Source organism: Lonchura striata, chromosome 1, assembly GCF_050655825.1.
Source record: "Lonchura striata isolate lonStrDom1 chromosome 1, ASM5065582v1, whole genome shotgun sequence".
Lineage (NCBI taxonomy): Eukaryota > Metazoa > Chordata > Aves > Passeriformes > Estrildidae > Lonchura > Lonchura striata.
In genome coordinates this window covers 80,497,202-80,522,526 of record NC_140703.1, presented here as the reverse complement: position 1 = coordinate 80,522,526, position 25,325 = coordinate 80,497,202, and the positions used below count along the sequence as shown (strand labels likewise).

Sequence of the window (25,325 nt, the reverse complement as noted above, 5' to 3'; positions counted from 1 at the left end):
TCTTTGTTTCCGTCAAACTACGAGCACAGGGGTGAACTACTCCGAGAAAAGGTTTTGCTCTTAAAGCAGCTGCTTTGCTCAGCCGGGGAGCTCCAGCCTCTCAGGTTGCACAGCTCCAGGTTACTGACTTTATCTGAATTTGGGAGCAGCGCCATATGGTCTCCAAAGCGAGGAGGGGCAGCGGTGTGGCAGCGTGTACTGCCTGTCCCTGTGCACGTGTGTGTGCAGGAACTGGGAATACGCGGGGACCGGAATGTAGTCCTGCAAAAAGAGAAAGCTACAAAGCAACTGCTGCAGCAGCTCTAATGGTCAGCTCTGTTCCAGAAGCCAGATAGATGCTTGGAGCTGTTTTCCTAGATCATGCAAAGTCATTAAATGCAATGTTTGCAGGGGTGCACTAGAGCTATTTTTCCAGAGTCTCTATTTTTTGTGTGAAGGTATTAAATGCAATATTTTCAGGAGTGCAACAGTTGATTTAATAAGCAAATAAATAAGAAGAAACTTAAGATAGGCTACTATATGTGCCTGTCATTCTTTGGGTTTACAAAATAAAAGATTCATAGTCTGCCTGGATTTTATTGCGGTTTTCCATTCATAGCTTCCTTTGCTTGCCGTTTATACCAGCACTTGATAATAATGCCACTCACAGTAGTGTCTGAGCACCCAAGAAGTGGAGGCAGAGTAGTAGTCCAGACAGAAGGCTGCCTCTGGAGCATGCAGAGAGACCCATCCGAGTAAAGGTGGCTCATGGGTGTAAACCTCCAGCCTTAGTTACCTCCACACTGATATATATCACTCAGTGTGCTTGGATTGCAGGGTCTTTTTCATCTGCCTCAACAACTTCATGAGCCCATTTAGCAGTAGAACTTCAACTGCACTTGAGGTGTGCTGAGTGATCTCATGAACAATCATCTCATCTTAATTCTATGGGTCTTGCTGTCTCATTGCTTGAATTGTTGAGATTTAGGGCCTAGCCTATTAACTGATACCTCCATATGCCTATCTGTGATGTGTGTATGAATTCCTTGTGTGGGGGAATGTGTAAGACTAGGTCCTTTAATCTGATTAATTGAAGGGAGTTTAACTCTTTTGACAACTGGCAGTGTTTGCTTTTCAAACGTGGAAGGAAATTATAATGTTTATCATTTTCTACAGAGCTTTATAAATGTTTTGCAATCCCTCTGATGCATCTGTTTGTATTGCTTGAAAAGAACAGTAAGAAACAAAAAAACAGTGATTTGCTCTAGGTTTTAGAATTTGTCTGTGCCAAAGTTCTACTTTAGCATCTAAGAATTTCTTGTATTGATCTCTGTGCTCCAACCATGATAAATTCTGCCTTTACTTCCTCACTGAAGTACAAAATTATGTTTTGGTACGTTCCAGTAACTATGAGAGGCTCTGAGGAAAAAGCATGTAAGGTTATATGAAACTTCATCTCCTGTCCCAAGCCAGCTTTCCTTTAAAGTTCTATTTTTAGTGAATTAGAGCCGTAACCATGCACTTGTATGTGTTTCTTCCAGATTTTCAACCAACATAATGCTGAAGCTCCCAACTTGGAACCAGCATTTCACAGAATGGCACAAATGGAACCTAATCTGGACCATGACGTATCATGGTTCCTCCTTCCATCATACTGGGCTAAAATGGTTGTGGCATTAATTTCCTTCCTCTGTTTTGCTAACAGCTATGATGGAGATTTTGTCTTTGATGATTCTGAAGCCATCATCAACAATAAGGTTAGTCTCTCTTCTTTTCCTTACACCCTTTGGCATAAAATGTCATAGGAAAAGAAATACTGCAACAGTTGACCAAAAAAGGCCCAAAACCAAAAAAGTCCCAAAAGTTTCAGCCTGGTAAAGAGCTTCCTTTGGATATTACTTTTTTTAAAAATACTTCATTTTTCCATTTTGTTTTATTGGGTGTTTTTTAAAGTTAAGCCTGATTTAAGAGTACCTATACATCAGGATTGCCAATAGGTCTAATTTTATGCTCATCCCTGAGTCAGTGAGAGTGTACAGTAAACTTTTCTGGTACCTGTGGATGTTAATAGGAGATTTTGTTCATTATCTTCTCAGGGGTTACAGAATCAGACCAGTGAATAAACTTAGTCTGATTGCAGGTACATAAGGCATCATTAAGGCATCATGTAGGGTGCAGGGGGTTTTCAGGTGCAGTTTATACCGGAAAAATGTTACAGGAGCAAGCAAAGCTCCCTTTTCCCTCTTTTCCCCCATGAAGTTCCTGTGACAACAGTACTTTTGAGATAGAGGTGGAGTATTCTTGTGTTCCATTTTAAAGCTGACCATACATGCAATGAACAGACTTTGAAATGCTTAGAAATTAACATGTGATTCAAACAAACCTCTAACTGAGATTCTTTTGCCTTTGAGCAGTGGGGTGTCTTCAATTGCTGAGACACTTCACAGGATCACATGTAGCAGTGAGCGAGCCCATGCCCATGGATGGGTATTGGAGTTAGAGCTTTTATGCTGTTCTGGAAGGTACTTGTTAAGCATTTAGAAAGAAAAACACAGGATAAAAATAATCACATTCATCTGTTGGTTTTGTCTTCCTGAAGCCATGGGGTTACAAAGAGGATAATATGGAGACTCATACTGCTAGAAAAACACAATTCACTTTTTTTTCCTTGCACAAGATATAGAGGCAACTTATCACAATGTGCTTTTTAGAATCATGCAGAATTACTGTTTCCTTAGCCAAATTTCTATTATGCATGTATAAGTCATCATACATTCAGTTATAAATGTATGGAGGGAAAATACATCTGTCAACATGGAATAAATCTCAAAGCTTTCAAGAAAATACTGTAGACAAATTAAGAACCTATAGTATTCTTGTTTGGGTTATTTTTTTTAAGTAGGATTATATTTTCAATTGCACAGTTTTTTTTTTAAGTAGTGTTGTATTTTCAATTGCACAGCAATTTCAATTACATGAAACAGTAATGTTTCATTCTGCAAAGTTTTATTCAGGACCTGTTTATAATGTTTTCATTTCCTGAAAGAATGAACAAAAGACTGATGTTGAAACAAAGCAGGTTGTTTTGGTAATGTGCAATTTCCACACCTGTAATCTCTCTCTATTTCTTTCAGTCTTTACTCTAAAAATGTTTCAATTTATCTATGTCACCCAACAATTTGCACCAGGATTCTAGCTGTTGGCAATGCTGAGACATTCAACCAACTGCTTAAATAAATGAATTCATATGTAGTTTGTATGTTTGAAAAATTGGGAGGCTGATTCTATTTCTCACATAAAAAATCCTCTATTATTCCCTAGAAATTAAATTAGGATTTTGTAACAATATCATTTTAACACTGGGTTCACATGGATATATGGAAATTCCAAATCCACAAGAAAAATGCAGAGATAGTGAGTTTGCCAGTTTAATGGGGAGGGAGATTATCTAGCAATGGCACAGTTTATTAAACAAAGCATGGCATAATTTATTCCTATTTTAATAGAAAAGACAGCAGTTGAAGTAATTTTATAGATTTGCTGAGCATTGCTACTGGAGTATTTTCTTGGGTACCACACAGTGCCCTTTCTGTTAATTTGCTAGCTGCCATCATCCCAGTCTTTCATTTCTTTTATTGTCTTTTTAGCAAAAGATACACATTTAGTTGACCCAATCCCAATTGTATCATGGAACACTCCATTATTAGATTTTTATTGGAGTTAAAGGCCGTTTTCCAGATGCTTTCTTATCATTTTACGCAGCACTTTAACTGGTACACAGTGGTGGCTTTTGTCTTTATTTACTAGCTTGGCAAGACAAACAGCTGGATTAAGCAGAGCTTCAGACACAGTATGTAATTTCCATAAGCCTTTATATAGAAAAACTGACCTTTCTTCAAGTCTTGAACTCTGCTGTCTGTAAGCTGCTGCTAATCAAATATTTAGAGAATATTTGATAGCTGCTTTTGATTTTTAAAGAGAAAATCATATGTAGCTTTTAAACAGCTGTGTCTCTTGAAGAAAACCATTCCTATTTTAGGGTAAGTTCACTAAGTAGGAAAATTAATGTAAGAAACTTCCTCACAGAACTTGGATACCAGTGCAAGATACATGATTGAAGATTTTTAGGTCATATGGAAGTGTATTCTAATCACTAAGTAATTCTATGCATTCAGCTTTTCCTGCCTTCTTCCGATGGAAGACAAAAGAAAGCTGATTATAGCAAAATGGGAAATCAAGCCTTGTACATTTCCCATCTCAAGTCATTGAAGACCATCTGTGACATGGAAGACATACTTTTCTTTTTCAGTACTAACATTTATAAAAGTATGTCTTTCATAAACCTTATGTACATAAGGAGCAGTGCTGCTGGTTGAAAAAACATTCTGAGGGCCACACCACCCTCTGGCAACTGTCCCTTGCAGAGTACAAAGACTTCAATAGATGTTGGTGTACATCTCTGTCCCAGCTTGCCCCAGAAAAGCTGGCTGTATCGATTTAGTGAGCTGCTGGTTGAGTGTGTTCCTGCTCTGAGAGCCAAATTATGACCTTTAGGGTTTGTGCATACCAATAAAGTATTTAGGTGCCTAAGGCTAAAATTGCAGTCCTGGGAGAAGAAAGAAATTTCTAGCTATATCTTGGCAGTAGAAACATGTATGAGAGCATGAAGAAATTTTTCACCTTGGTAATTTTTAAGCTCAAGTAGGATCCCCTGTGAGTCTTGATTTCTTAAGGATTTTCCTGAAAGTGCCTTAATTGACAGCTGCAGTCGAGCTTTTTCAGACTGCAGTTTTAGCCCTGCTCTCTTTTCTGTGTATTGATTAGTATCCTATTAGAGAATGCTTCCGTTCATTTGACTAATACTAGCCAAATTTGATCAAATGATAGAAAGGAATCTCTTCTTGGATTTAAAAAAAAATTAATTTTGGATGAATGAATGTCAGAATTTGTCAAGAATATTCTTGTTAAAGAAGCAAGAAAAAATTAGTTATTTTAAGTTCAGTTTAGCAGCAGCCAGTCATCAGAGTCCAGCAGTTTGGCCATAGTTTGGGAATAAGTGCAAGCCAAAAATACTAGCTAAGGGTGAGATGGAAGGTACTGGAGACCACAGAAATGCTCAAGATACTATAGAAGCAAGTGAGGCAGTAGCAGCATTGGAGAGGAACTGGAATTAAAAAAAAAAAAAAACAAGGGAATTGCAACGTGGGAATCTTGTAAGTAGATGGAGTTGTAGGAATAATAAGATGGGCACCAGGGTTTGCAAGACCTTTGATGGGGTTAGCAGGTCTGTCTGTGTACTTGTGTTTGCAGTGTCTTGTTCACCTCCTTTGGTTCATTGATCTCAAATAATTTCAGGACAGAAGGTGGGTGTAGAGTAACTTTCTGATTTCAGGAGTATTACTGACTAGTTCAGTGTTGTTCTTTGGTTCTGTCTCAAATGTCTTTAACCTGCCTGTGCCTTGCTGTAGCATAAATTGGTCTTTAACTGCACTAGGGAAGCAGAAGAAGGGCAAGTATATGTTAGTTTGAACTTCCAAGCTTGTCCTTGTAGAAAACTGAGGCAGATGCTGGCAAGATCCATGTTTTTCCTCCAAAGTGTATGCTTTCCATTTAATAGCCTACATTATTTGGATTTTTCATATCAGCATGGCTTTGAGTTAAAGGGAAGAGCAGGCAAGACTTTTTCTTTGCAGTGTTTTTTTTTATGGGCCCCTATTGCACCCAAAATGAAAATAATTCATTACCTTTCTGTCTTTTAATCTTTTAGAGCAGTATATAGATATGTTGATTATTGATTTCATGTATGAAACGTTAAAACAACCTCAACTATTTTAATAGTCCTGTGCAAAGCAAGGCTTCAAAAAAAGCTAATTCTTGTTTCCTACCTTTAGACTCCTTGATTTCATGCTTTTGTTAGTAGTTATGCTACTGCACTGGTAAAAAATGTCTATTTTGCAGCAATTTGTAGTTGGCCTTCTTTGCAAGACAACCTACACCTAAAAATCAAAGGCTTTTTACAAAATAATGCAGGAAGGAGATTTACGTGTTTCATATCTCAGATTATAAACTGATGCAAATACAGCTCTAAATTTCATGTAGTTATACCTACTTACACAATCCAGGATCATGACCTTTACAATGACAGGCATTCAAGATTTGACCTTCATTGCAAACTTAGGTCAGATGTCAGTAGTGAGCCAACAAAACTCCTGCTATGTCCATCTTAGTGTGAGCTTGTATTAGGTAGAATTTGTTTGTGGTTTAGCTGCTTTGAACAAAGGAAAAATTTTAAGAATCTGGTAATTTGTTTTCTTTTAGGACCTCAGGGCAGAAACTCCACTTGGTGACCTGTGGTACCATGACTTTTGGGGTAGCAAACTCAGCAGCAATACCAGTCATAAGTCATATCGACCGCTAACTGTCCTAACTTTCAGGTGAGATTTGTATTTTTGCTTGAGGTCTGAATATTTTTTAACCTATATTGACTCAATTGAATTTAGGGGGGAGGCAACAAAAAAGGCAAGAACAAAGTAGCTGGAGGGTAGTTGGATACCTTTCCAGAATACAATTTTTGAATTCACTACCTTAATCTCAAATGGTGTTTTAATTTTCCAATGGTTTCTTCCCCAAAATATTCACTATTTTGACATTCTGTTTTTCTATCTACTTTTCAGGGATCTTGTGGTGGTGTGGTTTAGTATGTCACATCATCAAGAAAGTAGGAAGTGTATGTTCCCTTTGCTTAGCCATGCTGCCACTTACATTGCTATTGTAGTTTTTGTTCTCTGCTTTCCTGCTGACCTGTCAAATTGTTTATTTTATAAATAGCACCACGGTACTGTGGCCTTTTTCCATCAATACACTGTATAGTCTTCCCACCTCTTCACTCCAATATTCTAACTCGAGTGTCTGAGAATCTAGTGAAATGTCTCCCTATATATAACTTGCTGGTTTTGTCAAATAACTAGAGGTTTAAGAAGATTACTTTGTATATGCTTAGCTCAGGTTTTTTGCACAAAGATTCAAGTAAACAGTAGACCATGTAGAAATCTGGCGCACTAATGCAGAGAATATTTGAGGACTTGGTCTTAATTTCTTTATTCTCCCCTTGTGACTCAATGGTGTCAGTGGGGACTTGGTGCTTGTTCTCCCCATTCTACAGTGCAGAAGTGTTCCCACCCTTAGTCCTCATATTCAAGCAAAAACTTTAACTCTTTAGGGTTGTGTCAATGTTTTAAGTACCTTGCACTGTGGGTTTCCCTGTGTATTGGGCTTTCTAAACATTTTTGTCAAGATAAACAAGCAACAGAATAAAACATGTCAGAGTTCTAAACCTATAAAAGCTTTCAGTGCATTACACAGAATATGCTTTCCTTTTTTTATTTTTTTTCCTTGTCTCTGTGGTGTAGTCCGTATCTAATAACATTCTGGTTTGTTTAAAGAGTGAACTGGGGTACAATCATTACTATAGCTGAAAATATAGATGAGCCTGTGGAGATGGTTCATAAAACACTTTTTTCAAAGAAAGAAATGGGTTTACTTAATTTCCCTAAGCTCCAACCTTTGTGTGCATCATATTTATAATAGGTTAAGCTTTTAAATAGGTTTCATTAATGCCAGATGCACATTGACCAAAATAACTGGATAAAGTCCCCTATTCTAACAAAGTTTCTGTGTATCTTACCTGCTGATAAAAGCATATGGATAATAGCATAGTGTTTCCCCTTTTTCTTCTCAGTGTCCATTTTACTGCAGAGTTCCTGTCTTGAATAGGGATTTAGACTGTATTTTCACTTACACTTCCTTCTGATTCTAATACTTGTATGAAATGTCTCTTTAACCAATCTCACAAATCAGTTATCAAGATATGCTGACTATTTTCTGGGTGGATACTGATTGTACCCACATGCTAGGACCTCTTTCAGAGGGTATGTCATATTGGTTTCCTCACTGTGTAGATTTAATTAACATAATTTCATCAAGTTGGCTGCTCTTAAGCCCAGGGGTATCCCTCAGTGGGCTGGGTTATTTATCCCCAGGATACTCCTGTGTTACAACACTGAAGTTACATTGTTGACCAAAAGCCAGTTCTAAGTAACTACAGGAATGATTACAACAATCGTTCTAAGGTATGTGTTTGGAGAGGATAGATACTGTATCCATGTGATATTCCCTATGAATGTTTGGCCTAAAGACTGGGATATTGTTTCTATCTTGCTGTGGTGGCTAAATGGTAACTCCAGGTGTACTGACTGAGATGTCCACTTTATTTTTGTGTACACATGTCCACTATGGGGCTGTTTAGTTTTTCTATTTGTATTTTTCTAATCATTGTTGTAATTCCTACCCCTAATATTTTTGTTTCTATATAGAATTAATTACCTTTTTGCTGGAGGCTTCTACCCAGTTGGTTTCCATGTCATCAATATAATACTGCATTGTACTATCTCAGTGTTGATGGTTGATGTGTTCTCCATATTATTGGGTGGATTGCAATTCAGCAGTAAAGGAAGACGGCTAAACCTGGCTCCAAAGTCCTCTCTTCTTGCTGCTTTGCTCTTTGCTGTACATCCAGTGCACACCGAGTGTGTAAGTATTGAATAATTATCTCCAGAGATTTTCATTTTAGAAGTTCTTGACCATCTTGACTAATTAATTCTGGCATAGCCTTAGACTCTACAGATTGCTTTTATATATTCTTAACACTTCTCTTGTCACTTGTCTTAATAGAACAATCAAATATTATGGTTTGTACATCCAAGGCTTGTAATTCCACCAAGTTAGACCTTATTAAGAAACACAAATCATTCAAGTACAATAACTAAAGGAGGATAGCACTATGCTACAGTTTCACTACCTCCTGGATTTCCCCAATTACTTTTCATTTCCATTTGCATTGGTAAAAAAAGCAAAGAGTTTTAAAATTGGAGATGGGGCACTCTATAAACTTTGTATGTGACTAGTAGAATACGGCATTCAGTTTTGCATCCATGCTGCAAGGAGAACACTGGAAAAATTGGAGAGTACTCAGAAGAGCTATGAAAGTGATTAAAGGGCTGGAAATCATCCTGTTTTGTGAGAGATCAAACTGGGTTTATATCTTTAATATGAAGGAGAAGATTAAAGAGGTTTTTTTTATAAATCACAGTCTGTAATTATGTACATGGTCAACACAAATTTGACAGTAATGGGTCCTTTAATAATGCAGGCAAAGCAAAGATATAAAGATGCAGAATAGAAGCATGGCACATATATAGCAATCAGTTAAAACATCTGACCAAAATACAAAGTCTTTGGGAATTCTGTGAAGAGAAGATGGTGTTCTTAAAAAGCTCTTTTGTGCTCAAAGTTAAGAAAACCTTATGGCCTTATGCTAGTGGGCTTGCTTAATGTCGTCACTGATCTCTTGACCTTTTGATAATGAATAAACCAAACATAAAATTATCACAATAAGGGAATTTTTTGGGGATTTTGTTAGAATTTGGAAGGTCTGAGCTACAGAAAAAGTACTAGCTTTAATTTTGGTTTTGTCCTAGTAATCCTTCAGTGCACATTCTACATATGTGGCACTGAATTTTTATTTATTCACAATATGCCATGGTTTTGGGTTCTTGCATTTGCTCTGCATACGATTGGTAGGGAAAAAGTTATTGAAAGCTGTGCTCTCAGCTGACTGGGGACCTTGCATGTATTGAAGACCTAGAGATGGTGCAAAGTTATGCATTAGTAATTTGCCCTCTTTTCTGGCAGTGTGGCTAAAACATCTTGACAATCATTCTCTGGTGTTCACTTGCCTGCACAATAACTTCTTTGTGAGAGTGCACTGTGTCAGAAGGGCCCCTCATATTTGTTCTCCAAAACCAGTTTTAGATGTCAGGGTAAAGTGAAACAAGTCTTCAGTGCTTTTGATGTTTTGATATGTAAAGAGAAGTCTCACTTGAGTCTTAACTTTGTAGTAGACCTACTATTGACCCCTTTATCAATATCGATAAATTTATTCTACATTCCATTTGACTCTAAAAATCTATTTAAATCAGCATGAGAATATTAATAAGCCCTTTGTCATGTCAAATAAATTACAAGTGATGTGGTCTGCTTGCATATTTGAAGACTTGCAAATGTTTCAGGCAAACAGTGGAAGAAGAGGGGGAAAAAGTAGCATGCTTATATATCAGGCCTCTTCTAAAATTCAGGAATGAACAAAAGCCTCTAATCATTTACATGGTGAATAATAAATCCTGCTGCAGTGAAGAAGTAATTTATACTGCTACAGTTCTAGGATGAGTGTGTGTCTGGCAGCATCTCTTAAAAAGCATTCCTTGTGATTTTAAACCTGTGAGTTTTAAGTATCCGACATCCTGGTTTTGAAATGAAATGACATATTTTGACATAAAATTGTGAAGAATCCATCTGTTTGCTGCTTTGGGTTTTTGGTTTATACAGAGAAACAAAACTGTCATGTAAAACAGATATTGAAAGGTGTAATGCTTTCAGTACCTGTGTAAGGAAAACACTATAATTTTCCTACATACAAGTAAATACTCTTGTGCTATAGTTCTCTGCTCTAGAAAAGGCCTATTCTATGTAACACTTCAGTGATGAAATGCTAAATGAATAATGGACATAAGACTATATCTGATACTAATTTAAAACTAATTTGTTTGGGTTTTTTTTCCATTGTTTGCCTTCTTTCCAGAATCTGTATGCCTTATCTTGCATTTTAGGTAACATTTTACTATTGGAGTCATCTGAAGCTATGTGTGTTATTAGCCTTTTAATCTCTTTGCTGTAACAAGCGGACATTTAATTTCGAAATTGTGTCTGCTCGCCCTAACTTTTATAGCATTAGGAAGAGTGGTTCCTGAAGCAGAATGACACTTCATTATTTTCACCTTCCAAAGCACTCCACAGCTATTGAGTTAATTCTCATAATTCCTTTGTATGATAGAAGAAGCAGCAGTAGAGAAGTTAAGTGCACAGCTGTAGATAAATCAAGAAGTTCTTCTTAGCTGAATTTAGGAGCCCAACAGTTTCTTCTTTCGCAGTGTTCAAGTAAAGCTAACAGTAAAAGTGGGAGAGACTCTCTGAAGTGGAATCAGTCATACTCTCATACCCCTACATTTCTTTCTCTGATGTTATTTGGAAATAGTTGTTCCATCATGTTTCCCTAACACAAAAAATGCCCATTTTCTTTTTTGGTTTCCTCTTTCTGTTCCACACAGAAAATGGACAACTGGTATACTATACGAGAACTGAAATTTCTGCTTTTGTCCCTTAAATACGATCAGCAAAAAAGAATTTAAAAAGAAAACCTGTAGCTGTTCTGCCCTGCTTCTGTACATCTGAAAACATGGAATCAGCACTCCAGGAAGCAGAGCTAGGCTGAAAAATAAGGGGTATTTCCATGATCCTTGCTCTGGGTGTATGTTCTAGTGAGGTTCCAACATGAGGGCTTATACAGTCCCCTACCAGCTCCATGTCATGAGTTTCACAAAAAATTAGTGGTGTTATCCTGACACTTGTGGAATTGAGAATTGAAGACCCAAAAGTGTCTTGCTCTGTTTCAGCAAGTTATTTTAAATACAGTTTAGGGACTTGAACCAAAGCTTACAGATAGCCCTGAGACTGCACTTGATTTAAATAGGTTGGCACAGATCTTGAGTACAGAGGTCCCAGGATGTGCTTCTCATTTTCTTTTGCATTAGTACAACTTCTGTTTCAAGATGCAGTTGGAGGTAGCTCTAATGCAATCAGTTAATATAATACAAAAGACTGCCAGAGGGGGAATATTTTTTTTCCCTGAATCTGCAAGCTGGAAGGTATTTGTCCATTCTGAGTGTTCAGATTGCAATTTGAAGGCTGGCTTGTCTTCTGAAAGTGAACAGTTTTGATTTGTGTTTCAATAGAGCTGCCAATTTAATTGTGGTTCAGGATGTTTGGCTTCCAAGCCATGTAATGGCTTCAAATTGAAAGAGAGTAGATTTAGAATAGATATTAGGAGGAAATTCTTCAGTGTGAGGGTGGTGAGGCACTGGCACACGTTGCCCAGAAAAGCTGTAGATGCTCCATCCCTGGAAGTGTTCATGGCCAGGTTGGATGGAGCTCTGAGAAACCTGGTCTAGTGAAAGGCAGGGGGGTTGGAAGGAGATGATATTTAAAGTCGCTTCCAACCTAAACTGGTTTATATTTTGATGTTTTCTAAGTGTTCTGCTGAAATGCAGTTGGATCCAAAAAACAGATGGAATTGTGTAGATTCTCAATTTAATGCAGTGAAGTCCTCCTTCATGTCTTAAAAAAAAAAAAAAACCATAAACTAAAATTTTTATAAACCAAAGCCAAACCATTTATGTAGTTGATACTGAGCAATACCAATAAAAAATAGGATGCATCTAAAAATCTGGATATAACTAATCAGCTACACCCACTTAACTGTATCACTTTTTTCCTTTTTATTCTATTATATATTTCACTTTGTGTGTGTTCCTTTACTTAAGTTTTTCTAAGAATAAAAATCTGATAATTTGAAACTACTTTTTTTTTTTTTTAAGGTTGCTGGGATTGTTGGTAGAGCAGACCTACTGTGTGCCCTGTTCTTCTTGTTGTCATTCCTTGGCTACTGTAAAGCATTTAAAGAAAGTAAGCATTCTGTTTGCCCCTTTAATTTCCTATTGTGTATATTATCATCATTTGTACATTTCAGTGAAGTATAGCAAAATTTAAAATGTCAGATTGATTTGTTTACCTTCACAAAATATATTTTTTTATAAAACCTACTTTAGCAGCTATTTATTGTTAGAAATTCTGAAAAGGTTGCTTTCCCTAATTCTTGTTAAACACTGAATTTGATTTAAGCAAAGTCCACTTTCTGACAGGCTTATTTGCTAAGTGTTTTAGTGTTTAGAAGTTTAATGAAGCATTTTAAGAAGTATTTTAGAAATAATTCAAGCCTACAAATGTATATGCTTAAATATTTTACTACTCTTTATGCCATTATGTTGGGATGTCTCAAATGGAAGTCAGCTTTTTGGAACACTATTTGTATTTTTAATGAATTGCAAAGAATTATTCCTATGACTAAGCCTTCTGGATTCCTGCAATATGCAACTGCTGGCATATAATGGTGAATATAGTGTTACTCATAGTTTTTGTAAGACAGCTGTGTTAACATGAACAATTCCGTGGTAGATGCTTTTTCAAGTGAGCTTTCAGATCTGTAGTATTATTTGATCTGAATGCAGGTTGGCAGTTCAAATACAGTTGTGGAGAAATTATCTTGGGAGCTCTGTTAAATAAACACACAAGAAAGCACAAGTTCATGACTGTGGAAAGCTTTGCAGGACATGTAGTCTGGGATCTGAATGGGCTCTACCACACGAAATACGGGACTCATTTGGGAAGCCACAAGGAGCTGTGCTGTTGTTCCATAGGCATGGCCTGTAACAATGAGCCAGAGCTGGCAGGGTATTTCAGAGGTACCTCAGCTGACTTTGTGACATGGCTTAGCAGCATAGTTATGGCATCAGAGAGACCTCAGTGTGGGCTGAGAGGCGTGAGTTAGTCCACAGTGAGCTGTCTGATGCTGTGAGCAGCTCCTGCTCATTCCATTTAGATTTTTTGGAACTACTGTACATATTTCTATTGCTGATATGATATGTTTATCTTGCCATTTCAAATGTTACTTAGGATGATTCCTGTTTACTTCCTATATATATATTTTTTTCCTTTGAGTTTAGGTTTAATTTCTTTCAACTGAGCTAATGATTTCTTGATGAAAATTGGCCTTGGGTTCTTGCTTGTTTATTTATTCTTATTCCACCTATATTATTGGATATGATTGTGCTTATGATGTTTCTTTTATTAGTGGTAGAGTAAGATAGACCAAACAAAATATTGCCTTATCTGTTTTCCAGTGTCTCTGGTAGACAGATAAGTTTATATGGCAGGGGTAATGCCACTGCCTGTGGCAAATGATCTTTGCTTGAATAACACAGTAGCCACATTCTTAGGATGAGCACTGGAGACAATTATATAGGACCCTCTAACTATTTTGTTATAGAGGACATCTTGGGAATGACTAAGGATGCATATTCTGGTTAAGGATGCTCTTCAACTTGTGAAGGCCAGCTTAATAGCTTTTAGAAATCAGTGTCAATGTAACAATATTCTTGGACTGAAATTTGTGTCATTGATACAGAAGAAGGAAAATGTTGCAAAGACAAGATACTAAGCAGCCCTTACTGATTTTTATTGGGTATTACATGATAATAGGGGAGCAGATGTCTTTTAAGCAATTTTGCCAAGGAAAATTACAGTCTGCCAGCATTGTCTTTCAGGTCAGTTTTCAATGTTTATTGTCACCTTCACTGCCTGCTTTTCCCTCAGCACTTCTTGGAGAAGTTTAGACTTTCTCTGTACACAAGAATTTGTATCCAAGTTACATACTTGAGTCTTTCACCTTGACTACTGCAAAGGCACACTACTGACTCATCAACCAGGAGCGTATCACCCAGGAACTCCAGACCTTTTTCTGCAGAGCTGCTGCCCATGCCTTAATTTTTGCATGGTGTTGTGTTTGATTTTCATGAGGTCCATTCCTCCAGCTTGTCATAGTCCCTCCAAACAGCAGTCCTGTTCACCATTGTAACCATCTATTCTCTAGCTGAACCCCACCAAAGCAATTTTACTTGCTGCCCTCATTATATTTTTTTTCCTTTTGTGGAGGGGAGGTTTGTCCAACCTGCAGTTTGAACGTGTTTGAACATGAGTGCTTGTGCAGGAAAGGGGTGTGTCTGTATTGGAAAGGGCAGCCACAAGAGAAGGGAGGCTCTTTTTTCACAAGGAGCTATATGATGACAAGGGGTAATGGGTGCAGTTGCACTGGGAAAGGTTTCACCCTGATGTAAGGAAGAATCTTTTTGCAGCAAGAACAATCAATCATTGCAACAGTCTCCCCATGGCAGAGTCCCCATGACTGGAGGTTTTCAAGATGCATTTGGACAGGGTTTTAGGTGATCTTGTCTAGACTCCCTTTCCTGTAAAAATTGGACCTGGTGATCTCTGGAGGCTCCTTCCAAACTGAGCTGTTCCTGTAGTTCTTTGTATGAAAGGTTTTGCCACTTGGAAAAGATAACCAAATATGGGGAAGTGACTGTGGTAGAATATGACTCTTCAGTGAATTTGTAAAGTAAAGAAAAAAATTTACCCTTGGTATGAATTTCCTTCTTTTGTCAACAGTTCTTCTAGGTACTCTCAAATGATAGGTTAAATAACAAGTAAAGAACTTTTATCTGACTTTAGCTGAGTTTGATTCTGTATAGATTGAGGGAGTCAATCCCAAATGTAAGCTAGTCTCACTGTGAGTATAAGAAGATGCATTTAAAAAATATGCACAAAATAATTTAAAAAACAGACTTAGACAATGTCTCCTAAGCAGCAAAGAAAAAGTCCTTTTACTTCTCTTAGAATATTGTCCTTCTGATGTCAAATCCTCAAGATCCAGAATGTCTGTGATACTGCCAATGCATGTTGCTAGTTCTAGAGCAAGTTAAGAGATGTTATTACATAATTTTCTAGGTCAGGCCAAGAAGATAATTTATTTTTGTGAAATAGTCTTTGTGAGAAAGAGAGGGAGAAAACAACCAAAAACCCCTCTGTATCAAGTTTGTGTTCCTAATCAAATAGAGATACTTTATCACAATCCTACACAAAAGTGTATTGTACCAGTTTGTTCTAATATCCTTTTACCTTTTGTCCTGCTGGGCTTTTTGTATATTAAAGGCAAGCATGGCCCTAAACTGTAGGTCAACTATGTGTGTCTTTATTCCTGGATTTGTCTGTCACATTTATATAGAGCTTAGCTCACCACATTTTTACAAAGAGTGGGAGAAGAATTATCAAAGGTTGATTTTGTTTTTTGTTTTTAATTGTTATGAATAGACACATTGTAGTGTGACTCTCTTGGAGTACCTAGAAGAGGGTACAACTCTTAAGACGATCAAGATTTGTGGACTGAAGTTGTATTGTCTTTTGAATATAGTTACCAAAACATGTTTGATGCCAGTTTGCTTTTACTTCATGAACTTGAAGTGAGCATCTGAGTAAAACAATTATTGAAAGCCTGATGTGATGCTACTGATATGGTTGGGTCAGTAACATATATTGTTTGGCTACTAGCAGCATCTCAATGCTATTAGCAGACAGATTATCTAAGTTTTTAAGAAAGAACCTGACTATTCTTGAAGCAAGGCAATGTGAAATTTGTGTATGACTGAATTAAAAAAATCTGTACATGTTTCAATAGTTTAGACATAGTTAATGAATTGTCATCCTTTAAAGAAAAGGAGTCAAAAATCATATGTAGGAAACTGGTTAGTGCTTATTTTCACTTGAGAAAATGAATATAAAGATTTATAATTTTTTTTTTTTTTGTGTGGGAGTAGGAACTCATGAAATGTCTGAGGAGGATTTGGAAATACTATGGGGAAAGTATGTGTAATAGTGAAAACAGTCAGGAGATCAGAAAAATATCGATGTTAGGCTGGAAAACTTCCAAAGGAAAATAATGGTTTTTCTAAGGCTTAAGATATACTGCAGTTTGTTTACTTGATTTATTTGAGGTTTCAGTGGATTTTTGGGTAGACAGTTTCTTTTAGCCAGAATCTGAAGCTTTTTTTTTTTTTTTTAAGTATAGGCATTTAATTATGTGGGCTATAATTATGTCTTACTGAAGTTATACAATTCTGTTACTTTTTCCCAGTATACCATTTTTGAAGTTAGCATCTTTGAAAGGATAACATTTATAATTGCAAGGAACTAATCTGTTGTTCTCATTCTGTCCTGCTGTTTTAAACACAGCTGTGGGGACAAATCCACTGCATAGGCTTTGGAGACAGCAAGAGCTGACAACTGTTTAGGTATGTTCTGAAGGGAATTGTGGGTTATTAACTTTGTTGAATTTTAATGCAGCTTCTCTGGGAATTCATAAGGCAATTTAAAAATGCTGTAGTGTTCATTTTTTGCCTTCCTTTGTCTTCAGTTTTGACAGTGATCCAGTTGCATGTACTTGCCATCTGCATTGGCAATCCCTGAGTAAGGTAAAATGAGGAGTTCGTGACTTGGTCCATGTGAATAACATTGTTGTAGATATTAAATATGGGATCAGCTCTTTGTTCATATGCTATGACATCTAAAATTACTTTGTTCTGATTGTGTGTTTCTGTTTTGTTTTCTTCTGTGTAGATGTCAATCGGTCATCTACTAGTTCATTGCTAATTTAATAAAGCATGCAAAGTAGCGATGAGTTTTGTGAATATTGGAGGTTTATATTATGGAAGTTTTCTTACAGATTGGAAACATTTAAGTCTCATGTGTGAAAGAGATCATTGCTAAGATATGGGGAATTTGTTAGCTACTGCGCAATTGGTCAAGAGATATTTAGTACTGTTAAACATATGAGCCCTGATTTTTCAACTGTGTGCCCTACCATTCATATTTGAACACATTTGGAGGGAATAGTTGTAAGTGAAAAACCTAACAATTTTATGATTTTAGTTGGCTGAGGAAACACTATGACCTTTTTTTGATAGAATTAATGCTAACTCTCACTTCTCCAAAATGTTGTAATTCAGGGGATAGATGCTTCCTTCAGTGTGGCCTCTGGGTAATGCGTTTGAAATGGCTGGAATATGTTTAGGAATGGCATTTCCTACTGTAATATCATTAGTAAGTGAAACACCGAGCTGAACTGCAGTAGTGTGTACATTTGGAGACACGCAAGGAGGTCTTTGGCTCAGTTTAATTCTAACTGGATTCTTATGTGTTTTTTAAGAACAGATAATTCTTCCCCCTTTGCTTAGCAATTCATGAGTGGGAACTCTTAGAGCTTGATTAGAAGAATATCTGTAGCAGTTTAGTTGGAAGACACCATCCCCACAGACAAGGTACATTAATGGAATATATGAGTGTTTGTGATCTATTTTATTTAAAAAATAAAACTTCCTGCAGGAGCTCAACATAACTTATTTTGCTTCAACCTTCAGAGTAGGTGCTTTCACAGAATCAGTTGCTGTGTTTCACCTGAAGATGGTGGCTCCATAAACTGCTCCAAGCTGTCGCCTGGCTGACTCTTAAGTTGCTCAGCCGGGTTGGAAGAAGGAAATGCTGAAGACCTAAGTGTCTGAATTGATAGTAATTGCTTTGGACACTGTTAGTTTGGCTTTACAACAAAAATAAACTTGGTAGTTTAAATGTGGCATTTTCGTCATATGCTTCACTTCTAAGGAGTTTGTTTTCATTGACCTGTGGATTTAGGACACCAGAAAATAAGGTCTCTTGAAATAGGATTAGTATTTAAGTGCACTATCAATGTGTGGCTCGTAAATTTAGGATAAGTCAATTCTACACTATACAACACTTTGTGTATACATCCTTGCCCTAGAAATGCTTATACTCGAGTCTAGCAGTCTAAATGGAGGAGCTCTCACGGCTTGTTTATGGTTTACATAGGTATTTGATTGAATCCCCTCAACTTTCAGACTTCATGTACTCCTAAAGAGGGACCATCTGAACAACGCCTTTTGGGTTTATGTAGAAATATTATATTTTTCCAGCTTAAAAGAAAAATAAGCAACTACTCTATTTCTTTGGCATGCTTACAATTTTGTCCATCTGTTAGAGTGGCAAAATGCCCACTCACAATATGGCATACCAGTTTCAACCAGGCACAGGTGCCAATGAGAGATTGGTTTCATTTTCTGACACAAGATTTTTCTGGTGGGAAGCAAACCCATATGAGGGGAATATGCTTTGTTAGACTGATTACTTCTGTTGGCATGTGTATATCTCATAATAAGCTCTTATGCAGTGCTTTACATTTTCAACTCACTCTTCAAAAAAAATATAAAATTGAAGGCATTGCTGAATGATGATCTTTTGTATCTATTTTGCCAGCTGAGTTTACTCAGATTTCTGCAGTTGAGACAGGGGATGGTGGGGATGAAGGGGTGTTGTGCATATTGACCCAGGAACAAGGATGAAATGAAATGTTTCTTAATTGAAATTCTTTCTCTTTGAAGTGTAGTCACTCATGTGACTGAATTTTGGTAATATTACAATTCTCTGTATAACTGCTGATTTTTTGAGCCTGCAAAAGAAAACAAAGGAACAGAGATTGTGCTTTTCAAGAGATCTTGTTTACAGAATCAAAGAGTGTTTGAAGTTGGAGGGGTATTGGAGTCACCTGACCTGACCTGCCCACACAGGGTCACCATTGTCCAATTGTCCAGGAGGCTTTACTGCAGGATTTTGCAGTTCCCCTCATTGAACCATATGAGGTTCCTGCCAGACTGTTTCTCCAGCCTGACAAGGTCCTTCTGCATGGCAGCACAACCCTTTGGTGTGTTGGGCGCTCCTCCCAGCTTGGTGTTCTCAACAAATGTGCTGAGGGTGCCCTCCGCCCCATCATCCAAGTTATTAATGATGATGTTGAGTAGGACTGGACCCAATATTGACCCCTGAGTACACTGACCTTCAATTAGACTTTGTGCCACTGACCACCACCCTCTGGACAAGCCATTCAGATAGTTTTCAGTCCACCTCACTGCCTGCACATCCAGCCTGTTCAGAAACAGCTTCTCTGTGAGGATCTTATGGGAGTCTCTGTCAAAGGCCTTACTGAAGTCCAGGTCTTTGATTCTCAGTTTTTGGAACCTTCATTATTTCTTTTTTGCTGTGTGGCTTTATCATCTTTGCAAGTCCATGCACAAGCTTGACTTTGCTGGACAAGCTGAGATATTTCTTGCATCTGAGACTTGGGATGTTCACAAGAAGACAGACTTGTTTATGCACAACTTTAAGCATGTGCCTATTGAATGTCTTCAGTTTTCTTTTATTTGGCTGGACCATTTTTCCAGGCCAGATTGGATGGTGCTCTGAGCAGCCTTGGTATAGTGAAAGGTGTCCCTGCCCATGGCAGGGGGTTTGGAATCAGATGACCCATAAGGTCCCTTCCAAACCAAGATATTATATGATTCTGCGTTTTTTCCAGTTTGTCAATGGAATTCTGACTTCTTCTTTGTATGATTCCTGGCCATTGCAGCCTGGCAGCACTTCTGATCTTAATAAGCATATTTCTTATTCCAGCATCCAAATGGAGTAAGGACAAAGGAAGAATCCAATACAGAATGTTATCTTTTTTTTCACAGCAATCTAGTATCTTACTGTAGTTTTCCAGCAGTTATTTGTACCCATTCTATAACAACTTCATGCAGCCCGTATTTTTTTATGGCATATTTCACACTCCTTCCAGTGTTATTCTCGTGCCTTTGCAAAGTCAAGGTATAGGATGTTTACAGATTTCCTTTTATCAGGAAGACTTTTTTTTTTCCTGTCCAAGTCAAAAGTTATACTTAGTTTTATATAAATGACTAAATATTTGGTGAACAGTTAATCATATTCTTTTATGTTTTAGAGTGTCAATTTTTTTGTAATTTTGACCAGTCAGCTTAGTTTTTTATCTGTATATCCTTCTGTATTTTTGTTCCTTTTCACAAGTACATCTCTAGTCATTGTTTTATTTTATTTGAGATTCCTGGATTCTCATCCTTTTTTCATGATTTCTGAGACGTAACAGTTGAGGTTATTCTGGGTTGTATAGGACCTATTGAGTGACTGTAACCAATTGTAATTTAAAACAATTGTAATTTAATTTAACTTCTCTATGAATTCTGTCTCGTAGTTCACTATTTTTGCTTTTGTTTTTCCTTCCTTTCTGCTGATGCTTTACTTGTAATCTAATTGCAACTGACCTTTTTGGAAAAAATGCAGGAAAAAGTCACAGAACACTTGTGCTTTCTTGGCATTGTCCATTTTATTTCTCAATAAATATTGAAGTAACTCCTTCCTCACTACTCTTCTTACTAATATATCTGTGGAACTGTGGGGATTTGTTCTTTACATACATTACTTTTTCTCATTCTGCGATGTGACCTTTCTGTGTTAGATTTTCTGTATGAATGTACTGCTTTTACATTTGTCCTTGATGATTTGACCTAGTTCCCTTTTTACTATTACTCTTCGTTTTTGAATCATTTCTGAATTGCCAGCTGGTCTCTTACTATATATACTTACTACTGTCTTCTGTGTTAAGATAATTTGTATTTGTGTACTGAATACTGCTTCTCTGAGAAGTGCTTAGTTGTCCTGACTCCTTACCACTAAAATTTGATTCTGACAAGAAGAAACCTCTCAATGGAAGGAAGTCTACTTCCATAAACACAGTAAGAGTCCATTGGCTGTCTTCACTATTTTTCTTTCTGCACTTACTAAGGATGATTTAGGGTAATTTGGTGAACACAGTCAATTACTTTGCCTTCTATCCTTGCATTCTCTGTGCTAGTTGATTTCTCCATTAAAAAAAACAAACCACCAAAACAAAGAAACAAAAAAAAACCCACTAAAACTGGTTTTCAAGAACTGGCTGAACAGTCTGTTGTACTGCAAAGTCTGAAAAGCTCCTTGGAGGGATGTATTTAGACAGAATTCCTGCTGTCTTAGCAGTACTCATAGAAGGAACATTGAAGCTCTTTCCTCCGTGAGTTACAACCCTCAGCTGTTCTTCTGTATAACTGATGTGGGCTGGAGTTTCCTGTTGCATTTTAATTTTTCTACTTCCAATGTCTCTTTAGTCATTATATATTTTGTATTTTCTTTTTTTTTTTTTTTTTTTGCATTATTCAGATGTGTATAACTTATTTTCTAAAAGAAGACTTTCTTTTGTCTTTATAACATTTGCACCTCTAATGTTAAGTTTTACCTCACCTCTGGAGACATAATTTGGAGTGGAGGGAGAAGGATCAAATGCTCTCTATGTATTGCAATGGTTAATCTCAAAGATCTTAGTATTCACTCTGCTGAAGCTTTAGAAGTCTTAGGTAAGGTTTTTTTAGGTTAGAAGTAACCTCAAAACCTCTTTTTTGACATATTTGTATGAAAAGTTTGTAGCTCTCCACTACAAAAGAAGTAGCCTAGTTCAAAATGAAAGAGGAGGCCAATGTCAATAGATCCTTTTCACACCAATGGTTATGATTTGTATCTGACCCCAACAACATTTGAGGTAGTGTACTGGTTTCCCTGTATCATCAGTGCAGAGTTACATCTCTGAAGGGTGTTCAGCTGCATTTAATTATGTAACAATCCATAAAGCTGTCCTCTTCTCATGGACAGTTATAAAGGAAACCTAGTGTACTAGCTTAAGTGTAGGTGTCTACTGCTGTTGAAATATCTTAATCCTGCCTTTACCCTTTCCACAGACCATGATTTTAGTTCTCTTTAAGCACTGAGAGTCCAACCTGCATTAGCAGTAGAGAAGAACTGCTCCAGAGATCAAGTAAAGTAGGAAAGGGATTCAGTCACTGAATGCAGAGTTCAACTTTGTTTTTTCACATGCTAAGTCAGAGATTGATTCTTGTGATGCCTGTAGAGCCCCTGTTACTTGAATCAAGAAGCTGCCTCTGAATGAGCAGAGTGCTTTCCTCTGTTGCTTGCACCTATGGAGTAGAGGTTGTGACAGATATGTTTTTATGTGAAGTACCTGTGTATTCTGTGTGTGAGAGTACCTTGGCTGAAGTAGGGTTGATTGTTATATTCATCTCAGATATCCCTGCTTGTAGTACCCAAAATCAGCTACATGGTACAGTCTTTAAAATTTTTTTCTTAATTTTTTTCTTTTGAGTAGAAGCTGTAGTGGCTCTTGATCTCTTAACCCCAGAGTCCCTCACCCTGCTGTAAAACTGCTTCCTGAGTGCAAGGACTAACCGTTTCTGCTCAGCTGCTGACATTTTTGAGCTCCATGGCATTCTATTACAGTGATAATAAAATTACATGAGGCACTTAGTAAATGCAACAGCTCTGAAGAAGCAGCTCATTGTGCCTTTGTAGACTAGACTGCAGTTAAAACAGTTTATGTGACACTTCATGAGTAACTATTACAAAGAAATTCTTGTTCTTATGGTAGCTTGGAAGAGAGCAGCCAGTAATGACAGAGCTCTAGCTAAGGATAATAAATGTCTTGAAATATTGGGAATTAACCTTTGCAAATGACAAATTGTGAAAATTATGTGAAGCTTCTGCCATTCTAATTAATCTGGCTAAAACATCAAGTAAATAGGGACATTTCTAATGTTTCCAAGAACAGAAAATGAATGCAATAAAGGGACAAATGCCAGCATATTGCAAGAGGTGCCCTATGCTTTTTAAGTCTTTGTGATCAGATCTTGACAGGTAGAAAAGATTGTGATACTGAATGGTGTTTATTTTTGAAATCCTTATTTTAATTTACCTTTAAATGTATAAAATGCCTAAAGATATGGCATTTTATATTTTAACAGGTAAGGAAGGACATACGTTTTCTGTATTCTGGGTGCTGGTGAGTGTTGTCCTGGGTGCAATAGCCATGCTGTGCAAAGAACAAGGAATTACAATACTGGTAAGGATTCTCTTATTAACTGAATTTTCACCTCAACATCTGTCAGGTATAGTTGTAAAGTCTACAGAAATTTATCTTCTCCATATACACACATTTTTATTCTGTTCAGAAAACTAATTAATGTTGACAAAAAGCAGTATTCTTGTAAATCTGTCTTCTTGTAAGTCTGTCTTAACTGTATCTTTGCCAATCTGTTAGAATTTTTCCTGTTAACTTTTGTAAGCAGGTTGCATATATTTTTGCAAAGTAGAAAGGTTTTGCACCATTAGTTTCACTTCTGTTGCCCTGGGTTTTAATGAAATTCTTGAGATAGCAGGACTATGAACTTCTCATGAAGAGAAGTTCAAGGCTCATGAACAAAGATATAACTGGAGGCGAGCATTTTTAAAAGCTCCATTCCCTTACTTTTGTGAACAGTGTAATTATAATTAGGGCCATTGTTTATGGCCCTAATTATAATTATAGTGTGGCCTAATTAGCACTTCTAGTAATGCTTCTCTTCCTTTTGTCCCTTATATAAGGATCTGTCTGTGGAAACAGATGTAGTTATTGTTGGTGTTTGTTGTGGTCTGGCTTTTTATAACTTTGGTGAAGACAATGGTGTTTTGGGTGACCAAACTGGCCACCTGAAATGCTGTATCTGTGATTTTTTACCTTTTATATAACCATATATCTTTATTAATCAATCCAGTTTATAGCTTTAGCTGACATAGATAAGTAACAGAATCAGAAAATTCTTTGTAGCAATGACCCTCTTGTCCTTGCTAGAAGAAAAGGGAAAAGAAATTACAGAAAACTTGATTTAGGACTTTTTTTTTCATAGATGTTTGTAGAGTGATGTGATTTTCAAAGATGTCTGTAAGGAAAACATAAGGAATTGTCTTAAAACATGTAATTATTTACTCTAGCAGTATGAAGTAACTGTTTGTGCTATCAGATGCAGAACAATTATTGGATTTGGGATTTTGTTTGCTGTTGCACTGCTAGAATGATTATATTTATTGTTGTGCTAAGGGGCACAGGTCAGAGGGATAAATAGCTAAATCACTCATTTAAAAAATTACTTGGAGGCTGAATGTGATTTTCAGTAGAATTCTTACCTTCCTATCTCTATCTGAGTGAGCCAAAAGCCTTTTAATTGGCAAGTGGCCTTTCTACGAGCCACACTCTAGTGAGGGGCTTGTGGCCTCCCAGTGTACCAGCACTTTGCCTCACCTGGAACTAGATTTACTGGATTTTACTGGGGTTTTTTTCTATTTAGTCTTTAGAACAGTGAGGTAATTTCTGAAATTATTAGAATATAGGATCAATACTCAAGAATTATCATGGCAATATGCTGAAACTTGGAAGCAGAAATACTAAGGTTTGATTTGCCAGTAACCTCAGTAGACTTACCCCTGGACACATTTATACATTTTGTTTGCTTCCTTGGAGGTAGTTATGTGTAAATGTAGCTCTGCAAAACACTGAATATGTTCTAGTTTTATATGTAGTGGCTGATGTAATATAGAACTCTTTTTTTTTTTTTTTTTTTTTAAATTTTTCCCCATCACCTTGCACTGTGTTTATTGCTGTAATTGCAAGAAAAGCAAATCTGATACCTCTGTATACCTCTGTTAAATCTTTCTCAGCCTTTTTCTGTGACTTTTAAAAACAGTATTTCTGAAACCTGGAAATTCAAAGGTGCCATACAATAAAAAATAAGTAGAAGGCTTAAAGAAACTACACCTTACTGATAGAAGCCTTACCTTTTGACTGCAGCAGTTACACTGCAGAACATTTGGGGAAGATGGAGAGCAGAATTCTGTTGTGACCATGCATATGTTATCTGGCTTGCTGGTGCATGGTATTCCCTGGAGGGTTA

The 25,325-nt window shown here is 36.9% G+C and overlaps 1 protein-coding gene across 6 annotated transcripts in view; it reads left to right on the top strand.

Annotated features, from left to right (window-relative positions):
• TMTC4 (transmembrane O-mannosyltransferase targeting cadherins 4) overlaps positions 1-25,325 on the top strand; it is a 55,555-nt gene that overhangs the window by 907 nt on the left and 29,323 nt on the right. For all 6 annotated transcript variants that reach the window (XR_002465435.3, XR_002465434.3, XM_085556915.1 and 3 more), the window contains exons 2-6: positions 1,521-1,736; positions 6,298-6,413; positions 8,352-8,568; positions 12,528-12,615; positions 23,364-23,461. Coding sequence is in view for 4 of the 6 variants with exons in the window: in XM_085556915.1 (XP_085413041.1) it covers positions 1,521-1,736; positions 6,298-6,413; positions 8,352-8,568; positions 12,528-12,615; positions 23,364-23,461 (735 nt within the window). In the remaining 2 variants the exon portion in view is untranslated. The remainder of the gene's footprint in view (positions 1-1,520; positions 1,737-6,297; positions 6,414-8,351; positions 8,569-12,527; positions 12,616-23,363; positions 23,462-25,325) is intronic.